General features: G+C 50.1%; 2 protein-coding genes across 8 annotated transcripts in view; one reads left to right on the forward strand and one right to left on the reverse strand.

The window, feature by feature from the left end:
* LARP1 (La ribonucleoprotein 1, translational regulator) overlaps positions 1-18367 on the forward strand; it is an 88974-nt gene extending 70607 nt beyond the window's left edge. For all 4 annotated transcript variants that reach the window (XM_059174116.1, XM_059174114.1, XM_059174115.1 and 1 more), the window contains exons 9-19: positions 310-484; positions 604-773; positions 2788-3180; positions 3943-4066; positions 4187-4392; positions 4840-4946; positions 5675-5826; positions 8486-8630; positions 12504-12613; positions 12784-12911; positions 14721-18367. In XM_059174116.1, the coding sequence (XP_059030099.1) occupies positions 310-484; positions 604-773; positions 2788-3180; positions 3943-4066; positions 4187-4392; positions 4840-4946; positions 5675-5826; positions 8486-8630; positions 12504-12613; positions 12784-12911; positions 14721-14930 (1920 nt within the window). In that variant the 3' untranslated portion in view covers positions 14931-18367. The remainder of the gene's footprint in view (positions 1-309; positions 485-603; positions 774-2787; positions 3181-3942; positions 4067-4186; positions 4393-4839; positions 4947-5674; positions 5827-8485; positions 8631-12503; positions 12614-12783; positions 12912-14720) is intronic.
* A 988-nt stretch (positions 18368-19355) lies between these two features.
* Positions 19356-26485, reverse strand: part of FAXDC2 (fatty acid hydroxylase domain containing 2) — a 30491-nt gene continuing 23361 nt past the window's right edge. For all 4 annotated transcript variants that reach the window (XM_059174119.1, XM_059174117.1, XM_059174118.1 and 1 more), the window contains 4 exons: positions 23189-23394; positions 22590-22695; positions 22055-22221; positions 19356-21219 (listed from right to left, as the gene is read on the reverse strand). In XM_059174119.1, the coding sequence (XP_059030102.1) occupies positions 21063-21219; positions 22055-22221; positions 22590-22695; positions 23189-23394 (636 nt within the window). In that variant the 3' untranslated portion in view covers positions 19356-21062. The remainder of the gene's footprint in view (positions 21220-22054; positions 22222-22589; positions 22696-23188; positions 23395-26485) is intronic.

Here is a 26485-nt window from a genome sequence, read left to right on the forward strand (position 1 = left end):
TACAGACAATGTTGTGAATGGCTTTTTTATCTGTATCTTTACACATAATGTAATCTGTCTATGGCCCTATTTCTCTGGGGGTAGATTGCTAGATATCGAATGGCAAGGTCACAGGGCAAGTGTGTTTTTCATGTTGGTCCCCTCTTATAAGCTTGATTTCGTAATTTGATGCCAGTTGTGGAAGATGGTGCCAGTTTTCTTATACCCCCGTCAGCACCAGACTCTTAACTGAGCTCGTGGGGCCCAGTCATCCATCTGCCAGCCGCCCAGACCTCATTCTGTCTGAGTCATTCCTCTTCTCCCCTACAGGCCCTAAAGGACAGCAAGGTGGTGGAGATCGTTGATGAGAAAGTCCGCAGGAGGGAGGAGCCAGAGAAATGGCCTCTTCCTGGTCCCCCAATAGTGGATTATTCCCAGACTGATTTCTCCCAGCTTCTCAACTGCCCCGAGTTTGTGCCCCGTCAGCATTACCAGAAGGAGACAGGTAGGTGCTGCTGGCCTGTGGGCGCCTTCTTGTTGTCCTTGTCCTTCAGCCAGCACTCCTCCTCAGAGCTGGTGTCAGGAGGACTGGAAGGTTGAGGACCTCCCCTTTCCACCCTTCAGAGTCAGCGCCTGGCTCTCCCCGGGCCGTCACCCCAGTGCCAACCAAAACGGAGGAGGTCAGCAACCTAAAGACGCTGCCCAAGGGCCTCTCTGCCAGCCTGCCTGACCTGGATTCTGAGAACTGGATCGAAGTAAAGAAGAGGCCGCGGCCGTCCCCAGCACGGCCCAAGGTGGGTGGGACTGGGCCTCAGAGGGGCTAAGCCCACAGGCTGGCTGGCTCTTGGCTGTGACGTGAGCCGAGGTCAGCAGTGACTGTGGGAAAGCTGCTGGGCTCGTGTCCCCTTCCAGTGAGGATCACCTCTCAGGACAGCCCCCGCTGTGTGAGTTCCTGAGTGGCATTCTTCACAGGAGGAACTCCTATGGCCCCTGGCAGCAGTGTCCCTGGTTTCTTGGTGTTTGGCTCTTTGTTTTGCCCCATTGAAATCACTGGGGCTGCCATAGTGCCCGAGCGTGTCCTCACTGTCCCCTATATAAGCCACTCAGGCTCTGTGAAGAGTGAAGGGAAAGAGCAGACACAGAGCCTGGATGTAGAGTTAGTCTAGACATGAACACAGGTTTCCTATCACTGATGGCTGTTGACCTTGGGAAGCTTGTTGTTTAGTATCTCAAGTCTTCAGTGTTCCCATCTTCAGAGGAAAGAAAGAAGGGCTTAGACGGCTCTCGAAATTGTAAAGCAATATGCCAGCAGTACACATTGAGTCCACTCTGAGAAGTGTTTCCATTTCAAACTAAAACTAGTGCCCCCTTTCCAGGAGCAAATGTGTGCTCCATCTGCCCCACTCCCCACCTTCTCTTGGGAGATCTCTTTGGTTTAGGGCTTGTGAGGAGGCCTCACAGATGACCTTGGACTGTGGGTCTCTGAAATGCTGTGTCCCCTTTTCCATTGTACCACTGAGACTGCCTCCCTCTTGTTCATACCCTGACTTCCCTCTCTGTTCTGGCTGTGATCCTTCACACCGTGTCAGGGATCAGGCCAGTCACGAGGAAAACATTGGAGAGGGACCTTATGAGTTCCAGACCTATAGGCTCTCAAGGTTTGGAAAGGCAGGCAGGCTTAGCCCCCATTCCACAATTAGAGCCCTGTTGTTCCCACCAGGCCTATCCTGAAGCTTACGAGAGAGTAGGTTTGGAGTTTATATGGGAGGTTTTTTGCATAGGAGGGAATTGACCTTTTGGATAGAAATTGTGAGGTAGACAAATGCTTCTGCCCTGAGGTCTCAGATAAATTCATTCTAGCAACACTCTGAAATATTTTCTTTTTGCCAGAAGCAGCCTGTTTTCTCTTGCCTCTAGAACATGCTGTCCTTTCTGCCTCATACACTCTTTGTTCCTGCCTTCATCTGGCTTACTTATGTTCCTCCTTCTTCTGTCATTACATCTCCCAGGAAGCCTTCCCTGACTGTCCTCACTCCCACCTCTGGCTGGTTAAGTGCCGATCCCTGTGTAGTCCACAAATTCTTTTTTTACTCTTGACCAATACCACACTGCATTTGGCTGGCTGGTGGTTTGACTTTTCTCCTGCCAAACTGTGAGCTGCCTTAAGTTCAAGAATTGTGTCTTCTATAGGGCCTGGTATCAGTGGGTTCTTGTTAACTCATCAAAGAGTTGAGCATCTGGGGTAATTAAGCATCTGCCTTCAGCTCAGGTCATGATCCCAGGGTCCTAGGATTGAGGCCTTCATCAGGCCCTTTGCTCAGTGGGGAACCTGCTTCTCCCTCTCCCACTCCCCCTGCTTTGTTCCCTCTCTCGCTGTCTCTCTCTCATTCTGTGTCAAATGGAAAAAAAAAAAAGAGTTGAACATCTGCTATTGCTAAGTCCCAGTCTAGGTACTAAGGATATGATGGAAAGCAAGGCAGCCGTGGTCCCTGTCTGATGAAGCTCTCCTTTTCTTGGAGAGATTTTGGATAGATGGAATGGATGGATCAACGGGTAGAATCGTGTGCCCACTCCCAGGCTAGGTAAATGAGAGCACAGGTGGCTGCAGGGCCTTGTCCCCTCACCGTTTGAGAATGACTGTGATGTCAGCTGGGAGAGAGGAAGCCTAGAGTCGTAGGCGACAGGCTGCAAGGCTGGCAGCTGTGGCTTGCTGGCATTGCCAGGGCCTCTCTCTCGGTGACAGCTACAGAGGCTAGTCCAAGACCCCCTGGTAATCTCACCCCGCATTCTTCATTTTCCTCATTTTAGAAGTCCGAGGAGCCCAGGTTCCTCCACCCAACCTCTCTGCCCCAGCAGCTGCCCTCTCAGCAGCTCATGTCCAAGGAGCAGGAGGAGCAAGAGGAGCTCGATTTCCTGTTTGACGAGGAGATGGAGCAAATGGATGGGCGGAAGAACACCTTCACCGCCTGGTCTGATGAGGACTCTGACTATGAGATTGATGACCGGGATGTGAACAAGATCCTCATTGTCACCCAGACGCCGCCTTACATGCGTCGGCACCCTGGGGGGGACCGCACAGGCAACCATACCTCGCGTGCCAAGATGAGCGCAGAGCTGGCCAAGGTCATTAACGATGGGCTCTTCTACTATGAGCAGGACCTGTGGACCGAGAAGTTTGAGCCTGAGTATTCCCAGATCAAGGTGAGGCTTGGACACAGCAGTGGGGGTGGAGCCTGGGGTGTCTGTAATCTGTGGGAGTGAGGAAGGCTGATTCGCTGTGTGCCCTTGGGCACAGAGTCTCAGTATCCTTGTGTATCAAGAGAGGGTGGTAAGTCACACTTTGCAGGGGCATGAAGTGAGGAGAGATGGAGAGACACTTTGTAAGCTGTGTCCCTGTTAGAGGCGATCACTGTGCTGCCTCAGCATCCATGTTCAGTGTCCTGACGGCCACACTTGTGGGGAAGAGAAGAACAGACTGGATTATTCTCTTCTTAAAAATTTAGGCCTATATAAAAGTTTTCAGGAGCCTGTTTTGAGTATGGAAATTAGAGAAAAGACAGGTTTAAAAAAAAAAAAATCCCTGCTGACTGGAAACAGTCAAAACTTGCAGATTTGTCCAGAGTAGCTGTGAGGTGAGCCTGTGCTGTAGTAAGCAGCAGGGAGTTTGGTGGAGGTGAGGAGACAGTGGCAAGAGGAGAGTCAGCAGCCTGTGCGGAGCTCCTCATCTAGCCTTGCTGTAAAGAGGGCTGGGCCAGCACTCAGCCCTTCTGGGTCGGCACGCTGGTGTCCAGGTAACTGGGGCTGGGGAATGGTGTGGGGCAGCTGAGAGCCTGGGGACCAGAATTCCACGTATGTGGACGTGGGAGCTGCCCCCTGCAACTTCCTGCATGTCTTGATTCCTAAACAGGCTGGGGCAGTCTTCTTACTAACACCGACACCCCACCCATTCTGTATCCTCCACAGCAAGAAGTCGAGAACTTCAAGAAAGTCAACATGATCAGCCGGGAGCAGTTTGATACACTAACCCCAGAGCCCCCCGTGGATCCCAACCAGGAGGTCCCTCCTGGGCCACCCCGCTTCCAACAAGGTGAGAGAGGGGTACCACTTGGCCTGGGTGGGAGAGTACAGCCCTCTGACGGGGGGCTTCCCAGGTGCAGTCAGTCACAGGCCCACCCCCCGCTCACTGGCCCACTCTCTCTCTCTGCAGTCCCCACCGACGCCCTGGCCAACAAACTGTTCGGTGCTCCTGAGCCCTCCACCATTGCCCGTTCTCTACCAACCACTGTCCCAGAGTCGCCAAACTACCGCAATGCCAGGACCCCCCGCACTCCCCGGACACCACAACTCAAAGACTCAAGTCAGACATCACGGTTTTACCCAGTAGTGAAAGAAGGACGGACACTAGATGCCAAGGTGAGGGGCTCCTGCTGCGTGGCTAAGTCTTGGGCTCACTTGACCGCATTCCAGTGCTTTGCTGCATTCCCTTGCCTGAGCCAGGAGACTGCCAAATCCCAGACCTGCTCTGTGTTCTTAGGAAGGTGGGCTGCCTCGGGATCGGGTGGCCACATCTGAGGAAGGCACTGGGTGTGAGAGTTGGTAGCCCCGTGTCGCCATGATAAGGCCCAAGGAGGATTGAGCAGCTGGCTCCTTGGGCTCCCAAACCTCAGTTTTCTCACCTATGGGATAGACGTGACCAGTCTCTGGCTCAGAGCTGTGGACCTCATGTGTGAGAGACTAGATAAAGAAATTTTTTCTAAATTGTGAAGAACTCACACACATGAAGGAATCTTAGTCCTACAAATGCTTGGTGTTTCTCAGAGTTCTGTGAGTTAATAACATACTCTGGATTGACCTTTGCAGATGCCTCGAAAAAGGAAGACAAGACACAGCTCAAACCCGCCCTTGGAGAGTCACGTGGGCTGGGTGATGGATTCCCGAGAGCACAGGCCCCGGACGGCATCCATCAGGTGCTGGCGCAGTGGAGAGGAGAGATGAGGCTGATGGCAGGGTGGGCGGGAAAGCCAGGCAGTGGATGGAACCAAGAGGAAGGAACCTCTTTGGTCTGTAAATTAAAGAAGGGGTCCTTACCTAAACCCCCAAATCTGAAGAAGTCTAGAGAAGTAAATCCAGGGCCTGGGAAAATTTTCCCAAAGAAGTGGTGTCACAGCCCTTCAGACCAGAGGCTCTCAGAGAATATCTGTGAATTGATTTTTGGAGGTAGATACCCGCTGCCTGCCTCAGGATAGCCAGGTCATTAAAGAAAAATACAGATTCCTGGGCACTCTACTCCTTGCACAGATGGCACAGACTGGGAATAGGTGTGGTTTTAAAGAAAAATACAGATGGATTACCCCATAATAGTTCATCAAACAAAGTTAAATGTGAACCTGGGTTAAATAAATGCTTATAAGCTCAGGTTTGGGCATTATGCCAATCTGGGATGTACAACAGTCCATGACCCAGGACAAGTCTCCCAGTCTGTGTGAGCCTCAGTGGCTGCTTTGTAAAACCCATCAAAGGTCGACTCGAAGAGTGATCAGGCCGAAGGATGTCGGTTGGCCTACCATAGTACTTAGGTCTCTTTGTTGCCCTTTGAGAGGCTAGATCTTGGCTGATGGACCAGAGGAGCCCCTCCTTACCTGATGGCCAGCTGCTCCAGGGAACCTGGTGACACTGTCTCTCTCCTGGCCTCTAGCTCCAGCCCCTCAGAAGGGACACCTGCAGTTGGCAGCTATGGCTGTACCCCACAGTCTCTGCCCAAGTTCCAGCACCCTTCCCATGAGCTGCTCAAGGAAAATGGCTTCACACAACACGTCTACCACAAGTATCGTAGGCGCTGCCTTAATGGTAAGTAGCACAGGGGCAGAGGGGCCTAGCCTCGGGGGCCAGAGTGTAAGGGCTGGTGGAGCAGGTGATTCTGCTTTCTTCTGACCTTAGAGCAAGAAAGATTGGAGTTAGACTCAGGCCACGTAGTTTTGGAATACAGGAAGCTAAAAGAATCTGATACTCAGAACATTTCTGTTCCTTGATCTTCCTCTATTGATAATAAAAAGGTATCAAAAGTTTACCTATTTCTGGCATGGCTGTTAAGTCGGCTGTTGTCCACTGTGGCCCACTGTTGATCATAAAAGGGTGTGCGTGGGGTAGCATAGATTCTCTAGAACAGGGGCGCTTACCCATGGCCTGTAGACCAAATCCAGCTAGCTGCCTATTTTTGTATGGCCCTTGAGCTTAGAACAGTTTTTACATTTTTGAGGGGTTATGAAGGAAAAAAGAGGAACCTAAGACTGAGACCACATGAAGCCTATAAAGCTTAAAATATTTACTCTGGTCTTTTATAGAAAAAAGTTTGCTGACCCCTGCTTTTAGAAGGTGGTGTAAGGAAAGACTGTCTAGATATTCCCATGTGTTTCCTTTTATCATACAGTGAGATATCTTTTAACTGTAGATTGTCAGTTTGGCTGTAAAGATGCTCAGAAGCAATCTTAGTGCTCCTGCGGAGTTGTTACTTTTAATTCCTCCCCCCACACCCCTTCTCAGTTAGCAGCACATGGCTGCTAAGTGCTTCGCTCATCTGTCTTACTCCCCTGTGTATTTGGGTGTGTGGTGACTGCTTTTTTGAGACAGAATTCACATACTCCACAGTCGACCCATTTAAAGTGCGCGGTGTCGTGCAGTGGCTTTTAGTATATTCCAGCATTGTGTGTCTGTCCCCGGCATCGATGTTGGAATATTTTCATTAGCATCGCGGAAGAGAACCTGTGCGCCTTACCAGTCACTTCCCACCTCCTCCCCTGCAGCTCCTCCCAGGCCTGCACAACCTGCAGTCTTAAGGATTTGCCTGTTCTAGACTTTTCCCGTAAATAGAATCATCCCATCAGCGGTCCTTTGTGGCTGGCCTCTTCCCGAGCGTGCTGTTCTCACACTCGATCTCTGTGGTAGCACGATCTCTGTGGTAGCACGGTACCAGTACTTCACTCCTGTCCGAGGCTGGCTAGCACTTCAGTAGAGGGACATTTCATGTCTCTCTGTCACTGATGGGCCTTTGGGTTTCCACTTTCTGTCTCTGCTGAATAATGCCACCATGAACATGTCCATTTTTCTGTGGGCATAGGTTTTCATGTGCAGAGTCATGTGATAACTCTGTTGTTTAACCTTCGGAGGAGTTGTGAGACTTTTTCCCAAAGAGGGGCCTCCATTTGTTGTTTCTGATAGAAAGCATGAGGCTTCTGATGGCTTTGAGTCCCCCCAACACTTGTTGTCTGTCTTTCTGGTAGTGGCCATCCTAGTAGGTGTGAAGTGATAAGTAATACCTCCTGGGGGATTAGATTTGCGTGTCCCCCCCCAACCCCATAGCTGTTCGTGCTGAACATTTTTTTTCATGGGCTTATTGGCCATTTGTATATCTTTGGAGAAATGTCCATTCAGTTCCTTTGCCTACTTTTTAACTAGATTATTTGTCTTTATTATTAAATTATAAGAGTTCTTTATATATTGTAGGTACAAGTCCCTTATCAGATTCATGATTTGCAAATACTGTTTTCCACTCTGTGGCTTGTTTTTTCACTTTGTTGATGATGTCCTTTGAAGCACAGAGGTTTTTATTTTATATTATATTTATTTTGAGGAAAACTTACTTATTTTTTAGTAGTTTTAAGATTTTATTTATTTGTCAAAACAAGAGTGTAAGCACAAGCAGGGAAGGGAGTGGCAGGCAGAGGGAGAAGCAGGCTTAAGGAGCCCGATGTGGGACTCGATCCCACAACCCTGGGACGAAGACCTGAGCCGAAGGCAGATTCTTGATGAGCCACTCAGGCGCCCGTGGTTTGTTTTTTTGTGTGTTTTTTTTTGTTTGTTTGTTTTAAAGATTTTATTTATTTATTTGACAGAGAGAGATCACAAGTAGGCAGAGGCAGGCAGAGAGAGAGGAGGAAGCAGGCTCCCCGCTGAGCAGAGAGCCCAATGTGGGACTGGATCCCAGGACCCTGAGATCACGACCTGAGCCGAAGACAGCGGCTCAACCTATTGAGCCACCCAGGCGCCCGCCCGTGTTTTTTTTTAATGATACTAAATTTATTTCTTCTTTTGTTGTTTGTTCTGTGGTGTGTGTTTTTAATGTTACTCTTTTAATTGTTAATGTCTAGGATTCCTGAAATAATAATTGGTAATAAATAATATAAGTTGTTAGATTACCAAATTATTTGTTGATGCTTTTCCTTCTTCAGCTACGCTTGAGAGCAGTCATATTTGAGGTGAAAAGCTAGACTGCGGTGACTTGGTTTAGAAACCGATGCCACCTGCTTCTGGGTGCCCCACAGCAGGGCCTGACACAGGATCATGTTCAGTAACTGTCTCTTCAAACACCACAAGGACAGGGATGAGCCAGGGAATTGGCGGGGGAGAGGGTATAGGAGAAAGGACCAAGTCCTTGAGCCCAAGAACATTTGTCCCCTGAATCACAGGCAGTGTGGCCCTAACACGTCTTTCCTCCTTCCTTCCCCCTCAGAGCGGAAACGCTTGGGCATCGGCCAGTCTCAGGAGATGAACACTCTCTTCCGCTTCTGGTCCTTCTTCCTCCGAGATCACTTCAACAAGAAGATGTATGAGGAGTTCAAGCAGCTGGCTCTGGAGGATGCCAAAGAAGGCTACAGGTGAGTGGCATGTTGGGTGCGGGGTGGGGGCTGGCTGGTGCTTGTGTGGGGGGTGAGCGATCCTGGTGGGTCTGCTTCCAGAACTGTAACCAAAAATCTCTGGTGTATATCCCAAATATACTTCATAAAAGGATGATAATTTTTTTTTTAAAGATTTTATTTATTTATTTGACAGAAATCACAAGTAGATGGAGAGGCAGGCAGAGAGAGGGGGAAGCAGGCTTTCTGCTGAGCAGAGAGCCCGATGCGGGACTGGATCCCAGGACCCTGAGATCATGACCTGAGCCGAAGGCAGCGGCTTCACCCACTGAGCCACCCAGGCGCCCCTAAGGATGATAATTTTTGAATGAGTAATAATGTTCACATGGTTCAGATGCAGAGAGGTCAAAGATTGTATCATGAGCGGTCTCCTCAGCCACACCCTGCCTCCAGTTCTTTCCCCACAGACAGTGAGCATGGTCAGAAGCCTGTGGGCTTTCCTAAAAATACTTTGCTTGAGTAAGCAAGGATATCCCCGTAGTCTCCTACTAGGTCCCTGTTGTTTACCCAGAGATTAGTCTCTATTAGATACTATTTTGCAGTTTATTTTTTTGCACTTATTTTTTTTTTAAAAGATTTTATTTATTTATCTGACAGAGAGGTCACAAGTAGGCAGAGAGGCAGAGACAGAGAGAGGAGGGAAGCAGGCTCCACACAGAACAGAGAGCCTGATGCGGGGCTCAATCCCAGGATCATGACCTGAGCCGAAGGCAGAGGCTTAACCCACTGAGCCACCCAGGCGCCCCGATTTTTTTTTGCACTTTTTTAAATAAAAAAAAATTTTTTTAAAGATTTTATTTGTTTGCTTATTTATTTATTTGTCAGAGATAGCACAAGCAGCACGAGTGTTTGGCAGAGGGAGAAGCAGGCCCCCACTGAGCAGGGAGTCTAATGCGGGACTTGATCCCAGGACCCTGAGATCGTTACATGAGCCGAAGGCAGGCACTTAACCAAATGGGCCACTCAGGCATTCCTAATACTGTGTTTTAGAGATCATTCCATGTCCATATATAAATAACTTTCTTGTTGCTTTTTATAGCCAGTATAGGCTTAAGCCGTATGGATGTATCCCAGCTTATTTAACCAGTCTCCTGTTAATAGATACTTTGGTTGTTTTCAGTATTTTGCTATTAAGAAACAAATACCTGGAGCACCTATGTGGCTTAGTCAGGCATCTGCCTTCCTCTCGGGTTGTGATTGCAAGGTCCTGGGATTGATCCGCAGATCAGGCTTCCTGCTCCATGGAGAGCCTGCATCTCCCTCTCCCTCTGCCTACTGCTCCCCCTGCTTCCATGCTCGCTCTCTCTGTCAAGAAGATAAAATCTTAAAAACAAAACCAAATACCTTTTAAAGATACTTTTCTTTCCCCCAAATAAAAGATTCTCTCTGTAAGCAATTTGGAAAGTACAGAAATATATTTTTTTAAGATTTTATTATTTGACAGAGACACAGCGAGAGAGGGAACACAAGCAGGGAGAGTGGGAGAGGGAGAAGCAGGCTTCCAGCTGAGCAGGGAGGCTGATGCGGGGCTGGATCCCAGGACTCTGGGATCATGACCTGAGCCAAAGGCTGACACTTAACAACTAAGCCACCCAGGTGCCCCTCAGAAATGTTTAAGAAGCTGTGGGGAGAGAAACCCTTCAATCCAGAAATTACCAGTGTTAATGTCTTGCCATATTTAATGCATTTAGATCATCACATGAATGCCTATTGGTATCTATTTTTTTTTTTTTTTAAGATTTTTATTTATTTATTTGACAGATTATAAGTAGGCAGAGAGGCAGGTAGAGAGGAGGAAGCAGGCTCCCTGACGAGCAGAGAGCCCGATGCGGGGCTCGATCCCAGGACCTTGAGATCATGACCTGAGCCAAAGACAGAGGCTTTAACCCACTGAGCCACTCAGGCACCCCATTGGTATCTTTTTTTTTTTTTTTTTTTTTTTAAGATTTTATTTATCTGATGGAGAGAGAGACAGTGAGAGAGAGCGAGCACAAGCAGGGGGAGCAGCAGAGGGAGAGGGAGAAGCAGGTTCCCTGCTGAGCAGAGAGCCTAATGCAGGGCTCGATATCAGGACCCAAGCTGAAGGCAGACACTTAATAGCTGAGCCACCCAGGCGCCCCTCCTGTTTGTTTCTTATCATTTATAAGCATTGCTTTTTTCCATGTCATTAAAATATTTAACTTTCTTGTCTTACAGAAATTCTTGCATGCTTTTTGTTGAAAGTTTCGAAAATACAGATAAGATCATTTGAAAATCCCAACTCCCAGAGATAACCAGTGTTGATATATATAAGTATGTGCCCTTCCAGGGGGTGCCTGGATGACTCAGTGGATTAAGCCTCTGTCTTTGGCTCAGGTCATGATCTCAGGGTCCTGGGATCAAGCCCCACATTGGGCTCTCTGCACTGCAGGGAGCCTGCTTCCCTCTCTGTATCTGCCTGCCTCTCTCCCTACTTGTGATCTCTCTCTCTGTCAAATAAATAAAATCTTTAAAAAAAAGTATGTGCCCTTCCAGACTTTGCATACCTGTGTAGATGTGAAAATTACATATTTGTTTATAAAGTGGGCTCGTTATCACATAACATTTTTTTTTTAAGATTTATTTATTTATTTATATGACAGAAATCACAAGTAGGCCGAGAGGCAGGCAGAGAGAGAGGAAGGGAAGCAGCCTTCCTTCTGAGCAGAGAGCCCGATGCAGGGCTTGATCCCAGGACCCCGGGATCATGACCTGAGCTGAAGGCAGAGGCTTTAACCCACTGAGCCACCCAGGCGCCCCTTAAGTTGTAATTTTTTGGAAAGATTTATTTATTTGAGTGAGAGTGAGCGAGTTAGCACTGAATGCAAGCACACAAGGTGGTGAGGGGCAGAAGGAAAGAAAAGAGAGAGAGACTCCTAATCAGACTCTATGCTAAACATGGAGCCCAACACGGGGCTCGATCTCACAACCCTAAGATCACTATCTGAGCTGAAATCAAATGTTGGACATTCAACTGACTGCACCATGTGGGTACCTCAGGTTATAATTCCTAACAATTTATATTCTGTTGTACAGATTTACCATGATTTTTCTTAACTGCTTTTCTAAGACATTTAAATTTTAATAATGTTATGATTAGTTTTATATATCTGTAAAATACAAAAATGTATTTTTTGTCATTTCCCTGGCATACTGTTCGTAGAAGTAAAATTTTTATTTTTTAAAAAAATTTCATTTATTTGCGAGAGAGAGAGAGAGAGAGCAAGCACAAGTGGGGAAGTGTGCAGAGAGGGAGAAGCAGGCTTCCTGCTGAGCGGGGAGCTCGACACGGGGCTCAATTCCAGGATCCCAAGATCACAGCCTGAGCCAAAGTCACGCTTAACCAACTGAGCCACCAGGTGCCCTAGAAATAAAGTTTCTGAAGTCAGATAAGCAAACTTACTAACGAACATGGCCACATGACTTTGTAGAGAGCTCGTCCCTGGCAGACTTTTTCTGTACAGGGACATATGAGAAATATTTCAGGCTTTGCCAGACATTGGAGGGGGAGCTGTCTGTTACAAGTACTCAGCTCTGCTCCTCTGGCACAAAGAAGCCAGTGACGTTTCATGAACAAATGAGTGTGGGCAGGGGTCATTGTTCATTTTTCTGGAGTTTGCTGGCCCCTGGCAAACCATAAACTGCTAGACCCGACTTAGACTAGCATTAAATATTAGTCTTCTTGAAGATTAGTTAGCATTTTCTTGAAAATCTGTATGCTTAAATGGTTTCCTAGTTCATTTGGGATGCAGGTATATTTCCCTGTTGTACAAATAGAGAAACCGTGTCCCAATTTTACTGGCTTGTGTTCTACAGATATGGTTTGGAGTGCCTTTTTCGATACTACAGTTATGGCCTAGAAAAGAAGTTCCGGCTGGATATCTTCAAGGATTTTCAGGAGGAAACGGTGAAGGACTATGAAGCTGGTGAGAGCTGGAGTTGGAGTTCTGCAAGGCCTGGTCATCCAGGCCTTCTTTCCCTTCTCCCTCCCTGGGTCAATCCAGGTCACATCCCACCTCCTGGTTCCCTGAGCCTCTTTATTCTCAACTCCTCACCAGCCTGGCTTCTCTCTGACTCTGCCTCTTCTTTTCTGTAGGCCAACTCTATGGACTAGAGAAGTTCTGGGCCTTCTTGAAATATTCCAAAGCCAAAAATTTGGACATTGACCCCAAACTTCAAGAATACCTCGGCAAATTCCGACGTTTGGAAGACTTCCGAGTGGATGTGAGTGAAAGTCTCTCCTTTTTCTGACCCCTGTCCTGGACAGAAAACTGGACCAGAGATCAGGATACCTGGGGTCTTGTCCCAGCTGTGCCACTGGCTTAGGGACTCTTACAGGTCTTCACCTGTAAAATAGAGGGTGAGAAGTGGACTCTTACCCCTAATTGGAGGGGTTTTTATGGTTGCTTCTCCCTCCCTCCCATGTTCTCGTAGCTAAATATCCTAATGCCCTCTCCCTTTTATCTCCTACCCCTCCTTACTGGTGAGCCCTGGTCAACCATAACTAGTTGACTGGGGTGAGTACTCAAGTAAAAGTCGTTTTTTCTGAAGACGCCAGTTCCAGCCCTAGAAGTTTATAGATTCTGTTTAACACCCCACCACCACAGCCACGGTCTTGTCTTCTCAGAGCAGTGACTCAATGGTGACATCCAGTGGTGGTTCAGAGTTACTGCTGCTAGACATATCAAGGGAAGCACTAGAGTGATGGATGTCTCTGTGTTACATGTGCTTCAGGGAGTCCAGAAATGAAACTTTTTCTTTTACAGAGTTTGTAATATGTTAGATGTATGCTAATCATCTTATTCCCTTTGGAGCCTTTTAGCAAAAATATAAATATAAGTAAGTAACAATAGTACTCCTCAAATGTATTAAAAAACTGCCACTGATTGAGTGATTACCATGGGCCAGGCACTGTGCTGGGCACTTTATATTGATCTCCTTTAACCTTTATAATGTGGTGAAGGAGGCAGAGTTTATTGTTACTGTTGCTGAACCAGTGGGTAAATGGGAGCCCATGACCACCCAGTGAGATGGTGGCAGTGCTGCTCAGCCCTCCCAGTATAAAGAGGAATCTGTTGTCTTCCATCCTTGAGCACCTCCTCATTTGGGGGCTAGAGGGAGGCAAATGTGCACACATGTACAGAGGAGCCTTGTAGTAGGAAAACCTGTGGAGGTGGGGACAAGAAGGGCTGAGCTTTGACACCTGGAAATGGAAGGGCATGTCGTTGAGGTCACCTTTGGTAGCCATGAGTCCAGACTGGATCATGGTCTGACTCTTAGGTCAGTGTCCTCTTTTTTTTTTTTTTTTTTTTTTTTTTTTTTTTTTTTTTTTTTTTTTAAAGACTTTACTTATTTATTTGACAGACAGAGATCACAAATAGGAAGAGAGGCAGGCAGAGAGAGAGAGAGGGGGAAGCAGGCTTCCTGCTGAGCAGGGAGCCCGATGCGGGGCTCAATCCCAGGACCCCGGGATCATGACCTGAGCTGAAGGCAGAGGCTTTGCTTTAACCCACTGAGCCATCCAGGCATCCCAGGTCAGTGTCCTCTTTGGAGCATCATAGGAGATGAGGCAATCCCCAAGAGTATCCGGGCCTTCTGAGCTGAGACGCCTTGGGGTTTGCAGGCCACATTCTACGCATTGTCATCTGAGCAGCAGTCCCTTCTCAGAAGGGGAGCAGAGACTTGCGTAGGTGAAGGCCTGGGCTTCGGAAGTAGATGGGTCTAATCCACATTTTGTCTCCACCGGTTACAAGCTATGGGACCCTGGGCAAATTATTTTTTTTGTGCTTTACTTTGGGGATGATCATGTCTCCATCAAAGGGTAGTATAGACCCCGTGAGTGAATATGCAGAAAATAGCATGGGGCTTGCCATCTTGGCACAGAGATGTGCTTCATAAAACAGGTAATTGGTTTTTAAGGTTACACCTGTTACCTACATTTGGAGGTAAGAAGGTAAGTCTCTAGAGAGGCCTGGCAAGGAAGGGGGTCTGGGTCGTGGCTGCTAATCACCGTGATCCCCTTCTCTGTTACAGCCCCCCATGGGTGAGGAGGGCAACCACAAGCGACATCCAGTGGCGGCAGGAGGTGGCAGCGGCGAGGGCAGGAAGCGATGCCCCTCCCAGTCTTCCAGCAGGCCCACCACCATGATCAGCCAACCCCCTACACCACCCACTGGCCAGCCCGTCCGGGAGGATGCCAAATGGACGAGCCAGCACTCGGACACACAGACTTTGGGAAAGTGAAAAGCCCATTAGCCCTGGGGTTTGGGGGGGTGGGGACGGGGTGGGCAAGAGTCCATGGGGGTGCCCAGTCCCAGGAGAGGGGACAGAAAAGGGACAGGCCTCAAGTCATTAGAATGGGCCTTCGTGCTGAGTAGCAACGTGTACACCATTTGGGCTATCAGAGGTACCCCTGGGCAGGAGCCTCCACATACCCTCTTCCCCCTCCTCTCTCCATGACTCTTCTTCACATCCTAGCTTCTTCTAAGGGGGGGAGGGAAAGGGGGGAGATTTTTTTTATATATATATATATATATATATCAAGTTTTAAATTATTGATAGTTCGTCTGGATTACCAAAATCACTCTGTAGCCCTGCCCGCGGCTGGTAGGCCGCCACCCTGGTTCCCAGCCACAGCCTCCTGCTCCCCCTCAAGCCAACTATGCAGCCCACAAGAAGGCCCTGTGGGCCCCATTGCCCAGCACTGTCCCATGGAAGGCTCTGGCAGCGTCCCTGGGCCCCAAGCATCAGCCCCCTGATCATCTGGGGCTTGTCATCACCATGTTCTCCCCCTGCTGTCCCCACCATGCCCTTCTGCCATCTTCTGGGAGAAGGAAACCAAAGGATCTAGAAGTGGGGGCAGGGGAAGGTTTCATCCTCTCCCCACCCCCTCTCCCCATACCCCTTAGTCCCCAGCCCAGAGAGACGCTGCTCATACCAGAAAAGACTATTGAAAGATGATTTATTTTATTTTTCTCTGACCTTTCCATCCTTGGAAAAATGGAAAAAAAAAAAAAAAAAAAAAAGACAAAATCGACCATAAAAGACCAAAAAAATAAATCAGAAAACCCCCACCTAATCCACAGAAAGTGATGTCTTTCCCCTACCCTTGGATTTTGTTTTTTGTTTTGTTTTGTTCTTGGAAATAATATTTTTTTAAAAGTTGCCTTATTGTGGAGCGGGAATCTGAAATACCCAAATGCCTGTTTTCCTCGGTGGAGTCAACTCGAAGAGCTCACACCTTCTCTGGATGTGCCTGGGCTGGATTGGCTAGAATCTTCCTCTGGACTGAGTTGCATGTACAGTGCCTCCTGCCTGTAGGCAAGAGAGTTGGGGGCGGCTCACATAGAGCCGTCCCTGAAATACCCCTGCTGTTGCATCGTTTGAAGCTGACGTCCTGTGTCTGTACACTGCTGCCACTGTCGTGTCCTCGCTCTGCTTGCTGTTGCTTCATGACAGGCCCCGTCCTGCCGTGACACCCTTCATCCTACCCTGGGAACCCCAAGGCCAGGTTGGCTTCAAACTGTTGAAGAAGAGCATCGGCCTGGATCTGGGACACACTTGGCCTCAGCTTAACCGTCTCCCCCCCACCTCCAAGGGGAAAGGTGAACGCCTGGCAGCCGAGGCTGGGGAACGTGTTGCCCGGAAAGCTCTGAGACCTCAAGGAGGCTTTGTCTCCTAACAGGCGGAGAAGGATGCCATTTGCCTCCCTTGGGTCTGGTGGGGTCTCCCCATCTTGCATCCCCCCTCTGCAAGCCATCTCTGCCCACCCTCCCAATTGACCCTGCCTGGGAATGAGGGATGAGGAGGATTTGAGGGCTGGGGGGAATCCTGCCAGTTGGAGAAGCCCCGCGGCAGGAAGGTATATGTGGACATAGAGTATACCTGACTTCTCTTCTCCAGCCACTGACTGCTGGGGTCGGGCTGAGCGACAGTGGCATGGTTGGAGTCCGCTGGCACCCGAAACTAGGGAGGGTGACGAAGGACTGACCCACACAGATTGAGCTGTGTGTCGGGTGCGGGCATGACGATATGTTCCCCCGTAGTGGGGACCGGGCAGCACGGAGAAGTTGATGGTAGTGTTGCTCCATTGCTGACACTTCCTTGGCCCTCTTTCTGTTTCTTCTGTTGGGCCTAAAGATCAGGAGCAGGAGACAATATCCCAGACTGGCAAGCTCTGCGCTCCCAGTGGTTAGTATGTGGGAAGCCCACCTCAGTTCCTGTGACCTGGTTTGTCTTGAAAGTCAAGGATGAGTGTCTGGTCTTTGCTCTGTAAGTGGGATCGGAGGCCTTCCCTGCTGTTTGGTGCCTGCCCTGCGTTGTACCAGATGCTGGACTCCTGCATCCCTTCTTCCCTTTTTACCCCTTTCATTGGGTCGCTCAGCCCTGTACTGTAGCCAGCACCATAGAACCTCAGTGTTGGTCCTCTGCTGGGTTTGGGGGTGCAAGGAAGCCTTGGGGGTGTGCGGAAAGGCTTTTCTTACCTAGAGTTTACTCCCAGGCCAGGGGGCTGCCATCCCCTCCCTGATCTTCCCACAGACACCCCAGAGAGAGGAAGCCCCTTTGGGGTGGGGAGGTGAGGACTTCATCTCATCACAGGCTGAGGATGGGGGGAGGGGCTTTTTCTTTTTCTTTTTTTGTAACATGTTAGGAGTTAATGTTGCAAAGAGTAGTTTACATCTTCACTTTCTGAAGACACTTGAATTTAGGACCGACGTATCTGTGACAGGCATGCCAGGAGCGGCCGGAGCCATCAGGGGCTTGCCGCTTCACACCCACCACCCTCCCGTGGGGGTCCCAAGACCTGAGACACAAAGCAGCCTGCCCAAACCCTTCCACTCATCCTGTACCCCTCCACGAGTGGTCCATGCCAGTATAACCTCTGGGCATCAAACATCACAAGGTCTGAGTGCCTCAGCCCTGCTAAGGGGCAGGGTTCTCTTGCATTCTTCTGAACCTGATGGCAGACTCACTCCCAGCAGAGTGGCTGCCTGGCCCTGCCCCAGCCTGGACCCCTGGGGCTCAGGCCCAGGTGCTGAGCCCCCATGTCAAAGTTGTTACGTTTTTGTTTTGTTCCATTGTAGCTCATTTTTTTCCCTTTCCTAATGATTGATTTTACAAAAGAAAGTAAGCTGCTCAGCAGGCCCTGGAAGTGGGGAGCAGGGGCAAGGGCGGGTGGGGAGCAGGGGCAAGGGCGGGTGGGCATGGGTTTTGGTTTTGTTTTTGCCAAAAAGCCTGAGTACAGTGGTGTGATGATCTGGTGCCCTCGTGAGTGGGACCCAAAGTATGTCCTGTGTGGAAGGGCCCCTGGATTTGCCCCAGCCCCTGCCCTCTCCTTCAGCCATGTCAATGGCAGAGGCAGAGGAGATAAGAACTTCTAGCCCGTTTCTCACTGGCGAGGAAAACTTGTCATCTGGCTTTGCGGAGAAGGTTCCACCTTACGCTCATAGTACATTATCTTTACCATGTGCTAGGATATCACATTTAAAAGGACAAAAAAATGTAAAATACTTGAATGAGCTTGTATTATAACATTAATATTATTGAGAGCATCTGCTTTCCAGGCTGAAGTGATTCATTCATTATTCTAGTCCTGCTTTAGTCCTTTGTAATTTGTGGTAATTATGCTTTTCTTTTTAATACAAAAAAATGTATAAAAATAAAAACTTGAAAAGGCAAAACATTGGCTGGTCTCCCATCTGGGGTACAGCTCTTGAGGGATGGAGCCTCAGATCCAGGGAGTCCTGCAGTCGGAATGTGCAATGTGCAATGAAAGCTTTTGCAGGACTCTGCTGTCGGGCTTGTGAGGAGTCTGCCTAGGGAGCAGACTCCCGGAGCTGCTGCTGAATGGTTCCAGGAGGAATCCCCAGTGGTTTTTGAAGGCTCTTGCCAGCCTTGAGTTCACGGCCACCTTGGGTCTCAGGTGAGACGTGGCAGCGGTAGTCGGTGCCACAGAATGGAGAGCTGCCAGGCAGCAGCTCTGGGGGTTCTGCCCACCTTGCACGGCTCCCGGGATTTCTGTTCTCTGGCTGTGGTTTGGCATCTTGTAAGGAGACAGCCAGCAGGGTTGCTGGGATGCCTCATGGAAAGCCAGCACCACCCTTCACTGAAGACTTCCTCTGCTAGGTCGTAGAAGACTAACGGGTCAGTGCTCTGTGGCCTTAGGGAAATCCAGGCCAACCAGCGAGCCTGGAGGATTGAAGCTGGAATGATGACTATACCCCACCCAACCCATCACCGGCCCCTGGGCTCTCGGTGGCTTTTCCCTGACCTGTGAGGCCAGGCCCTGGCAGAAGAAACGTTTGGAATGCCAGTCTGGCCTAGATGTAGAATCATAAAACTGGAAGTGAGGCATGGCCTTCCCTACCCATTAATCCAAGCACTCTTACGCCTAGCACTGGAGCATCCCAGCAGAAGTGTTTTTCCAAAGAATTCCGCCATTTCCGTGGGCAGGTGCTTTAGGACCACTGCTTGCCTCCGTGGGCTGAAGGAGAGTTGAGGTGGCAACTGGGGCTTCTGTAGGAGGATCTGGGGACAGGCAGACACCCTACTCCCACAGTCTGGTAAGGATGCTCAGAGCAGCCATGGTTTACTTGCACGGCTGTGGCTCCCAGATGCCACATGATTAGGAGTGTCCGGACTAGTCAGAGAAAACATGGAAGCACCTACTGGAATTAAGAGATCAGTTTATTTTCCATGCCTTCCACTTTCACCCTCACAAGGTCTATTGGGAATTTGGTGACGTCTGCCTTTTTGTAAGTCTCACTTGTTCACCAACCTCCGGGCCATTCTGTTTGAAGAAGAGAACGGGCCCAGGCCCCTCTTTCAGAGCCCAGACACCTGGCTGCCAAAAGGTATGAGAGACTGTCAGCCTCTTGACCCTCTAAGTACCTCAAAGTCTAAAGCCCTCACAGGAAGAAAGGCATCTATTCTTCCTCCTCCTCCACATTCCTCATTCCCTACCCTATTAAGTATACTGAAGATGGGCTGTTTCCTAAGTGTTTACTTGTAAGAATAGGTTGCGCGTGCGGGTTAGCAGCTGCGGCAGCTCAGGGCATGGGTGTTTTGGGGATGGGGCCAGGCCCACCAAGGTCAGACTAGGGGATGGGGTGGGTGGGGTTTTGAAGGCCAAGGAGGACACTGGTAAGTGCCCAGTTGGTGTACTGGGCAGGTCTGGAGTTGTAGGGCTGATAGGAAGGAAGGAGTCTTAGATCTGCCTGGAGACTTGGCTCCATCTAGTATTAAGGTGGTTAATAAAACAACGGATGGTTTTCTTGACAGCTGAAAGTCCAAAGAACAAGAGTTTAGTAACTGATAATGGTGGTCTTCAGATTGTCCTTGGGAGCTGCAGGGTTCCTGACAATGTCTGGCTGCTAAGGTAAGGCCAGGCCGGGGACTGCTGCAGCCCACGCAGGTCTTTGGTTTTGTTTCAGATAATAAGGTTCCTGACAAAGTTTCATTAGAAATAAATGGTGTTGAGACAACTGGTTAATCATCTGGGGGAAGGAAAAGGGTTTTGCCCTTTGGTCAGCCATGTTTTTCTTGCCTTTTCTGAGAGGGTTCTAGCCCCCTCAGTTGGGTGTCCCCAAAGGTCAGGAACTCTGACCCTCCCTTCTGTGGATAAAAGGACCGCCAGCTTAGCAGGTCAGCAGGGTTTGGCCTGTGGTTTCTGTTTCCACATCTGACTGAAGATGGGAGTTGGTGTGCATCTGTTTGATATCCCGGTTTTCATCCAGGGAGGGGCGCTCTGTGATAGGCTTTTTTCTTTTCACAGAGGGATGATGTTTGTAATGGGGCAGAGTTGAAATGGGGCCTGTGTTAGCTGACTGTGTGTTTGTGTGTTTGGGAAATGAGGGTGTCCTGGCCCTGGCCAGAGTAGGATTTGAGAAAAGCTTTTAGCGACAGGAAGGGGCAAAGTAATCCCTTCTGGTTCCCTCACCCCCTGGCACCCGGAGGAGATCTCCCAGAGCTGGCAGTAGCTTCCTATCTCACCGCTACTTTTGCATTCTCTGTATCTTGTCTAGGTCATAAAAAGGTCATCTGGGGTCATCTTTTCCCTTCCTCAGCAAACGACCAGAGGGACTCACCAGGACCGCTCTAAAAAGTGGTTTCTTCTCACTGGCCTCCATTCTGGGGAGCTGTTTTACCCCCTTCCTTAAGCCAACTTCTTGTTCCTTCTGAGGGACAACAGGGGCAGCTGGGGGAGCCCTGACCCCATCCTTGGCCTGCTTTTCTGGGAAGCTGATTTAACCCCCTGCCCCAGTGGTGCTGTCATTAGTGAATGGCTGGAGGAGCAAGTTTGGTGCAGTCAGAATGCCTCAGGCCATCGAAGCAGTCTACTGAGGGGGAAAGCCAGGATGGCCCTGGGGCCCTCTCTCACTCCATCTTCTTCAGGGCATCCGGGATGCTCTCAGACAGTGGGGTGAAGCCCAGCAGGAGGATATGTCTTTCGTAGGCCTTAGTCTGCTTGAACACTGTGTCGGTCCCATGGAGGTGGTCCAGCACCCCCAGCACCCCATAGCACTGGTTGAACCTGGAGGAGAGAGGACCGTATGGGAGACTGGTGTGCTGTTCTTTTCATTCATGCTAGCCTTACATTTCTAAGCCCTCTGACCCCAAACACCCATCCCCAACATGCTGACCGCCTCCATCAGAACATCCCAGGGAGTTGTGCACATTCATGGGGCCACTCTGGACTGACAACCTATGCTCTCCTTTTGAAAAGCTATCTGACTCCGCTGCACACAAGTCAGAACGTGTGGCCGAGCTTGGCTTGTTCAGGTTGGTTCAGGGGCCACCTCCATCAGAATCCCGCACCAGAACATTTAACTAAAACGCAGTTTGCGAGTCCTGCTGCCCCACACGCTTTGGTTCAGCAATGTGCAGCGGAACCCCAAAACCTGCATTTTATCAAGGTTATCTCAGGTGATTATGGCGCTGGAGGTTTGTAGACCACACTTGAAAAAGCCTGGAGGCTTTCAGAGAGGACAGTCCCCCTTGTGAGGTGGACGCGATAACCACTATGCTGAGGAAATGGACAATTCCCCTTGAATTGTGTGCAGTATTCTTGGGTGTATATGCATTGTTCTAACAGTGTCTATAGCTTACATTAGATACTCAAAGGGCCCAGGACCTAAGTAAAGGTTAAAAACCCACAGCTGCAGGAAGACCCAGTGTTCGGAAGAAGGAAGAGAGCAAGGTGATCTGGGTCCAGCATGGTCCTTATTCTGCCAACCTCTAGAACTCTCCCTTCACTAGTACCATCACAAGGAAACTGAAGATACCTGGGTCATGTCTGCTCCTAGAATCTCCAGGAGAGAAGGTGAAGGCTATTGCCCAAGGACCCACAGTGGGGAAAGAGGTCTTACTTGAGATGATGGTAGTCATGGAATTCAGGTGAAGGCAGGAAAGGTAGGTGGTAGCCACAGTGGGAAATGGTGGTGGTGATGAGGGCCAAGGAGAACCACGTGGTGATGGAGGACAAGTGGGAGCCCATTATTAGGGGACCCACCATCACCGGCAGCATGTTGGAGACCTGCAAAGGGAGGGCTGTTTTGAAGGTGGGCCCCAGGGAGATGGAGGGGACCCAACGGGTGTCCACTTTGCCCCAGGGTGGCACCAGCAGGACTTCTTTGACTCAGATCTGGAGAAGCTGAAAGAGTTGCAGGACCTTGAGTCACTGGAGTCCTTCAGCTTTTTAACTTTCAGACAAGTTACTGTTTGAGATAACTTCTGCTGGGCATCTCACAAAGCCTAGCACAGACTGGGTCAACAATAAATGGTAGCTGGTGAATGGGAAGAGGGGAGAAAGGGCCACTGTGGTCTTAATTCTTTGTGGGAGGCCTTTGGGAAGGTGGTTGGGGCTATCTGCCCTTTGCCTCTGAAGAGGAGACCTCTACTGACCACATGCTCGATAGGGTGGGCATAGAGCGAGATCACGCCAATGGGAGCTGTCCACTCATGGTGTTTCTTGTGGATTTTCTTGTAGAATGCTGGGTGGTGAAGGAGCCTGGAAAAATAGTTAACAGTTAATAATCTGCCAGTCTCCCTTTTCCTTTTCCCACCAGACTATGAGAAACCAAAGGTAGGAGCTAAGAGTTCCACCTATGGAGCAAAGTTGCAAACACATTGGATTGGCACTCAGACCTGCCTTTGCGTTCTAACCCCGCCTCTTATGCTGCATAATTTGGGGGTGGGTTACTTTGCCTCTCTCTACCTCAGCTGTACTAGCTGTGGGGATGGCAGGAATGGTGCCCACAAAGAATTCAGTAAGGAAACAAATGGGAAAGCACCCCACTGCACATGAATGCAGCGGCTTTCTTTGCTGGACGTCTGTCAGTTGCCTCAAGTTGTCAGTTTTGGAACAAACAGTTGGTGCCCACGTTAACTAAGAGGCGGCTTTTGAGGCCAGGTGGTGTTGCTCTGAGGCCTCAATTTCCTCCCTTCCGAGTGAGCCCTAGGAGAGTGAGCAGCCAGCTGTGTCTGGGCCGGGACCAGCTCACCGGTGCGAGTAGTAGAACAGGACTTCCTCAATCAGAGTGAAGATAGCCAGCTCCAGGAGGAACCAGTGGAAGGTGGGTAGCTCTCGGCGGCAGGGGTCTCCCCGCAGCTTGAGGATGGGATAGAGGAAGACCAGCATGGGCAGAGAGATCACGCACTGGTTGAAGAGAACTGTGCGGACAGACTGGCGTAGTTTCTCGGCGTCCACCTGCCCAAGGTAAGGAAGGAGGTCTTTCCATTCTAGAAATGCCTTCGCTGTGATCCGCTCTCAGGGGGCCCTCACTCTGGGGTGGATGTTCGGTGTGACATCTGGCCATAGCCAGCAGTCCCCGGCTGCTGCCCAAGCCCTGGGGTGGCCCATCCGGTGATAACCCTGCTTTTGGAAACTCCCTTCTCAGCAGCCTCCAGTCAGCCTGAGCCTGTCTTCTTCCTGCCAAATGTCACCACTGTTCTCCCCCTTTCTCCGGCCGGGCTCAGACACGCTCCTGACAGGCACTGTAGGGTGCCTCCAGGGTGCTTGGAGAAGGCTGTCCACTCTCAGGTTGATCTCCTTTTTCAGCCTTTGAGCCCCTCCTCATCCACAGAGGCTTGACCATAGCAGGTGCAGAGATCAAGGTCACCTGCCCCCTCCTGTGGCCCAGCCTCCCTGACCAGACCCGGAGTGAAGAGAAGGTGAGCTAGAGAACTGCCTCTCCAGGTCTTGACTAAACTTCTGTGACTTGGTCTTCCTGGTTTTCATGGTGGGGCTGTCAGGATGGGACCTGCCTGAGCACTCTGTCCAGGTTTTCTCTGGTGAGTTGGCTTCAAAATCTCTCACCCTCAATACTGGGCCTCAATACTATAGCCAGCATTTGCCCAAGAATCAGTACCTGACCCTTCCCTTCCTCAGAGCACTGGGGCTCCCTGGAATAGCCCCATGACCACGGGTCACTTCCTGGGTCCTGACAAACTAGTTTGGGGACTGGTCAGAAGGGATTTCTCCCTGAGTTGCCCCCGTGAGCTGGAGGGGTTCTGAGTGGTCGTCAGGCTTCAGCTTTGCTCTTCCTCCAGCTTTCTCTGGCACGGCATCGACTAACTGACTCGAATCCACTCTCTAAGCTTTCAGTTCCATCCCACGTGAAGCCAGGCCAGGCCAGCCTTTTTTGGGAGCACCTGTAGATGAAGTCATACACCTGGAAACCCTGAGCCAGAGGAGGGTGTTAAGCATGTTTACTCCTTCAGTGATTCGGCTGATAGGTCTTCAGCACCCTCGACACTGCAGGCGGTGTCCTGTGTGCTGGGAAGCAAGCATGAGCAAAACAAAGGTTTCTCCCCTTCTTGAGTTTCTATTCCTGGTGCCAGGAATCTTAAATAGAATGGTCAGGGTGAGCTTTGTGGAGATGGTGAGATCTGAACAAAGAGAGGAGGAAGGTGAGGGAAAGGAGAGCTGCAGGGGGTCTTCAGGCGAAGGGCACAGCTGGAGAAAGGCTGTCTGCCTCTCGCGGGCATCTCTGACCGGAGACGAGTGTGGGAAGGAGGAGGTGAGGCCAAAATGGTGGGGAGGCGCGAGAGCATAGACGGCCTTGTAGGTCATTGGGAAAACTGGCTTTTCATACAAGGGAAATGTGGGGTCATGATGGGAAGAGAAGTGACAGACTCTCACAGGATTACTCCAGTCACTGCACGGACCACAGACTGGAGGAGCAAGACTAGACCGAGAGAAAGGCGAGTGAGAACAGTCCTGTAGGCAGAAGAGAATGACCGCTCGGACCAGTGGGGGTAGTGAAGGGCAGCCCTGCCCTGAACTCCCTTCCAGAATGTGGGTGGTAGACTTTGAGGGGATGATGAGAACTTCTCTTGGGGACATTCTGGATGGGAGATGTCAAAGAGGCCTCTGGCAATCCAAGCCTGGAATTCAGAAGAGAGCCCCGGCTAGAGATAGAAATCTGTGCGCTGTCGGCATATAGACTGTATTTAAAGTCATGACACTGGAAGAGAAAAGTGAGGGAGTGGAGACAGAGGTGGGGAGCAAGGCCTGAACCCCAGGATGCTTAGCATTAAGAGGCGGGGGAGCAGAGGAGACACCAGAAGGGAGACCGTGAAGGAGCGGCCACTAAGATGGGAGAAGTGGAAACCCAGGTAGGAGAAGATACAGCACGATGCAGAGACAAGCCCCTGTGAAGACAAGCCTGCTAGGGCTAATGAGAGGAACCTTTGAGAGCACTTGGGGTGGAGCGGCGGCGGGTGAGGGCCTGACCTGAGCAGGTTCGCACAAGAGGGGAGACGGTGGGTTTGCGGTTATCAGGGAAATACCAGCTGAAGCACTGCAGGCGAGATCTGTAATGTCTGGAACTTACTTCCGAATGGTTAAGCTAAAAATTACAGGTGCGTACATATTTGTATTTCTACTATCTACATAATGCAAATACTGTAAAATGTTTAAAAGTGGTGAATCCAGGTGATGTGACTGAGTGATCATCGTACTGCTTTGTTTCAACTTCTGTATCTATGTTTACCTTTTTTGGTAATTACAATATGCTGGGTGGAAAGAGTGGACCGAGAGGAGCTGGAAACCCTACAGACAATTCTTTCAAACAGCCTGCTTGCAGGTACTGCTCGCGGCCTGGGGTGGATAGAGCCCGGGCTGAGGTGGAGAGAGCCGGTGGGATCTTTCTTCTGCTTAGTGAAGGAGGAAGCGAGGCTTCTTTCTTCTGCTTAGTGAAGGAGGAAGCGAGGCTGTCCCCCTCCTGGAGGTCAGGGAAGGAAGTGTTGGGGATGTGAGGAGGGAGGGGAAGATGCAACCGGCTGTCCAGGAGAGCAGGGGAGCAAACAAGCCAGGGGGCTGGGCGCCTGTGGAGGCCTACACTGCGGGAGCACCAGACCTGGAGTCCGATGAGAGGGGCCCAGGCTGTGTTTCCTAGTGACACTCTGACCTTGAGCAAGTCATGGCCCCTTTCTGAACCTCGGCTTTGGCAGCAGGCAAAAAGCCCTTCCCTGTGTTGCTCTCCAACCACTGTAGACTGTCACCATGAATGTTGTCAAGGTGGGGGATACTCTTGAGAGCTCATGTGGCCTGGGGGTGAGAGCATGAGCCCTGGGGTCAGAGTTGGAGCATGCATCAGCTACCCATGTCACAACTCAGAGCCTGTTTCCTTGTCTGAACCATGAAGGTTACACAGTCCCTGGCCTTGAGCATTTACTCCATGGTGCCCAGTCAGAAGATCGCCACGGTCTGACAGATGAAGGGCTCTCAACAGCCCAGCGACTGGCTTTGACATCAGCCCCAGCCCATGCGTGCAAAGCTGAACCCCGAGGAAGCC

This window comes from Mustela lutreola, chromosome 5 (genome assembly GCF_030435805.1).
Source record: "Mustela lutreola isolate mMusLut2 chromosome 5, mMusLut2.pri, whole genome shotgun sequence".
In the NCBI taxonomy this organism is placed as follows: domain Eukaryota; kingdom Metazoa; phylum Chordata; class Mammalia; order Carnivora; family Mustelidae; genus Mustela; species Mustela lutreola.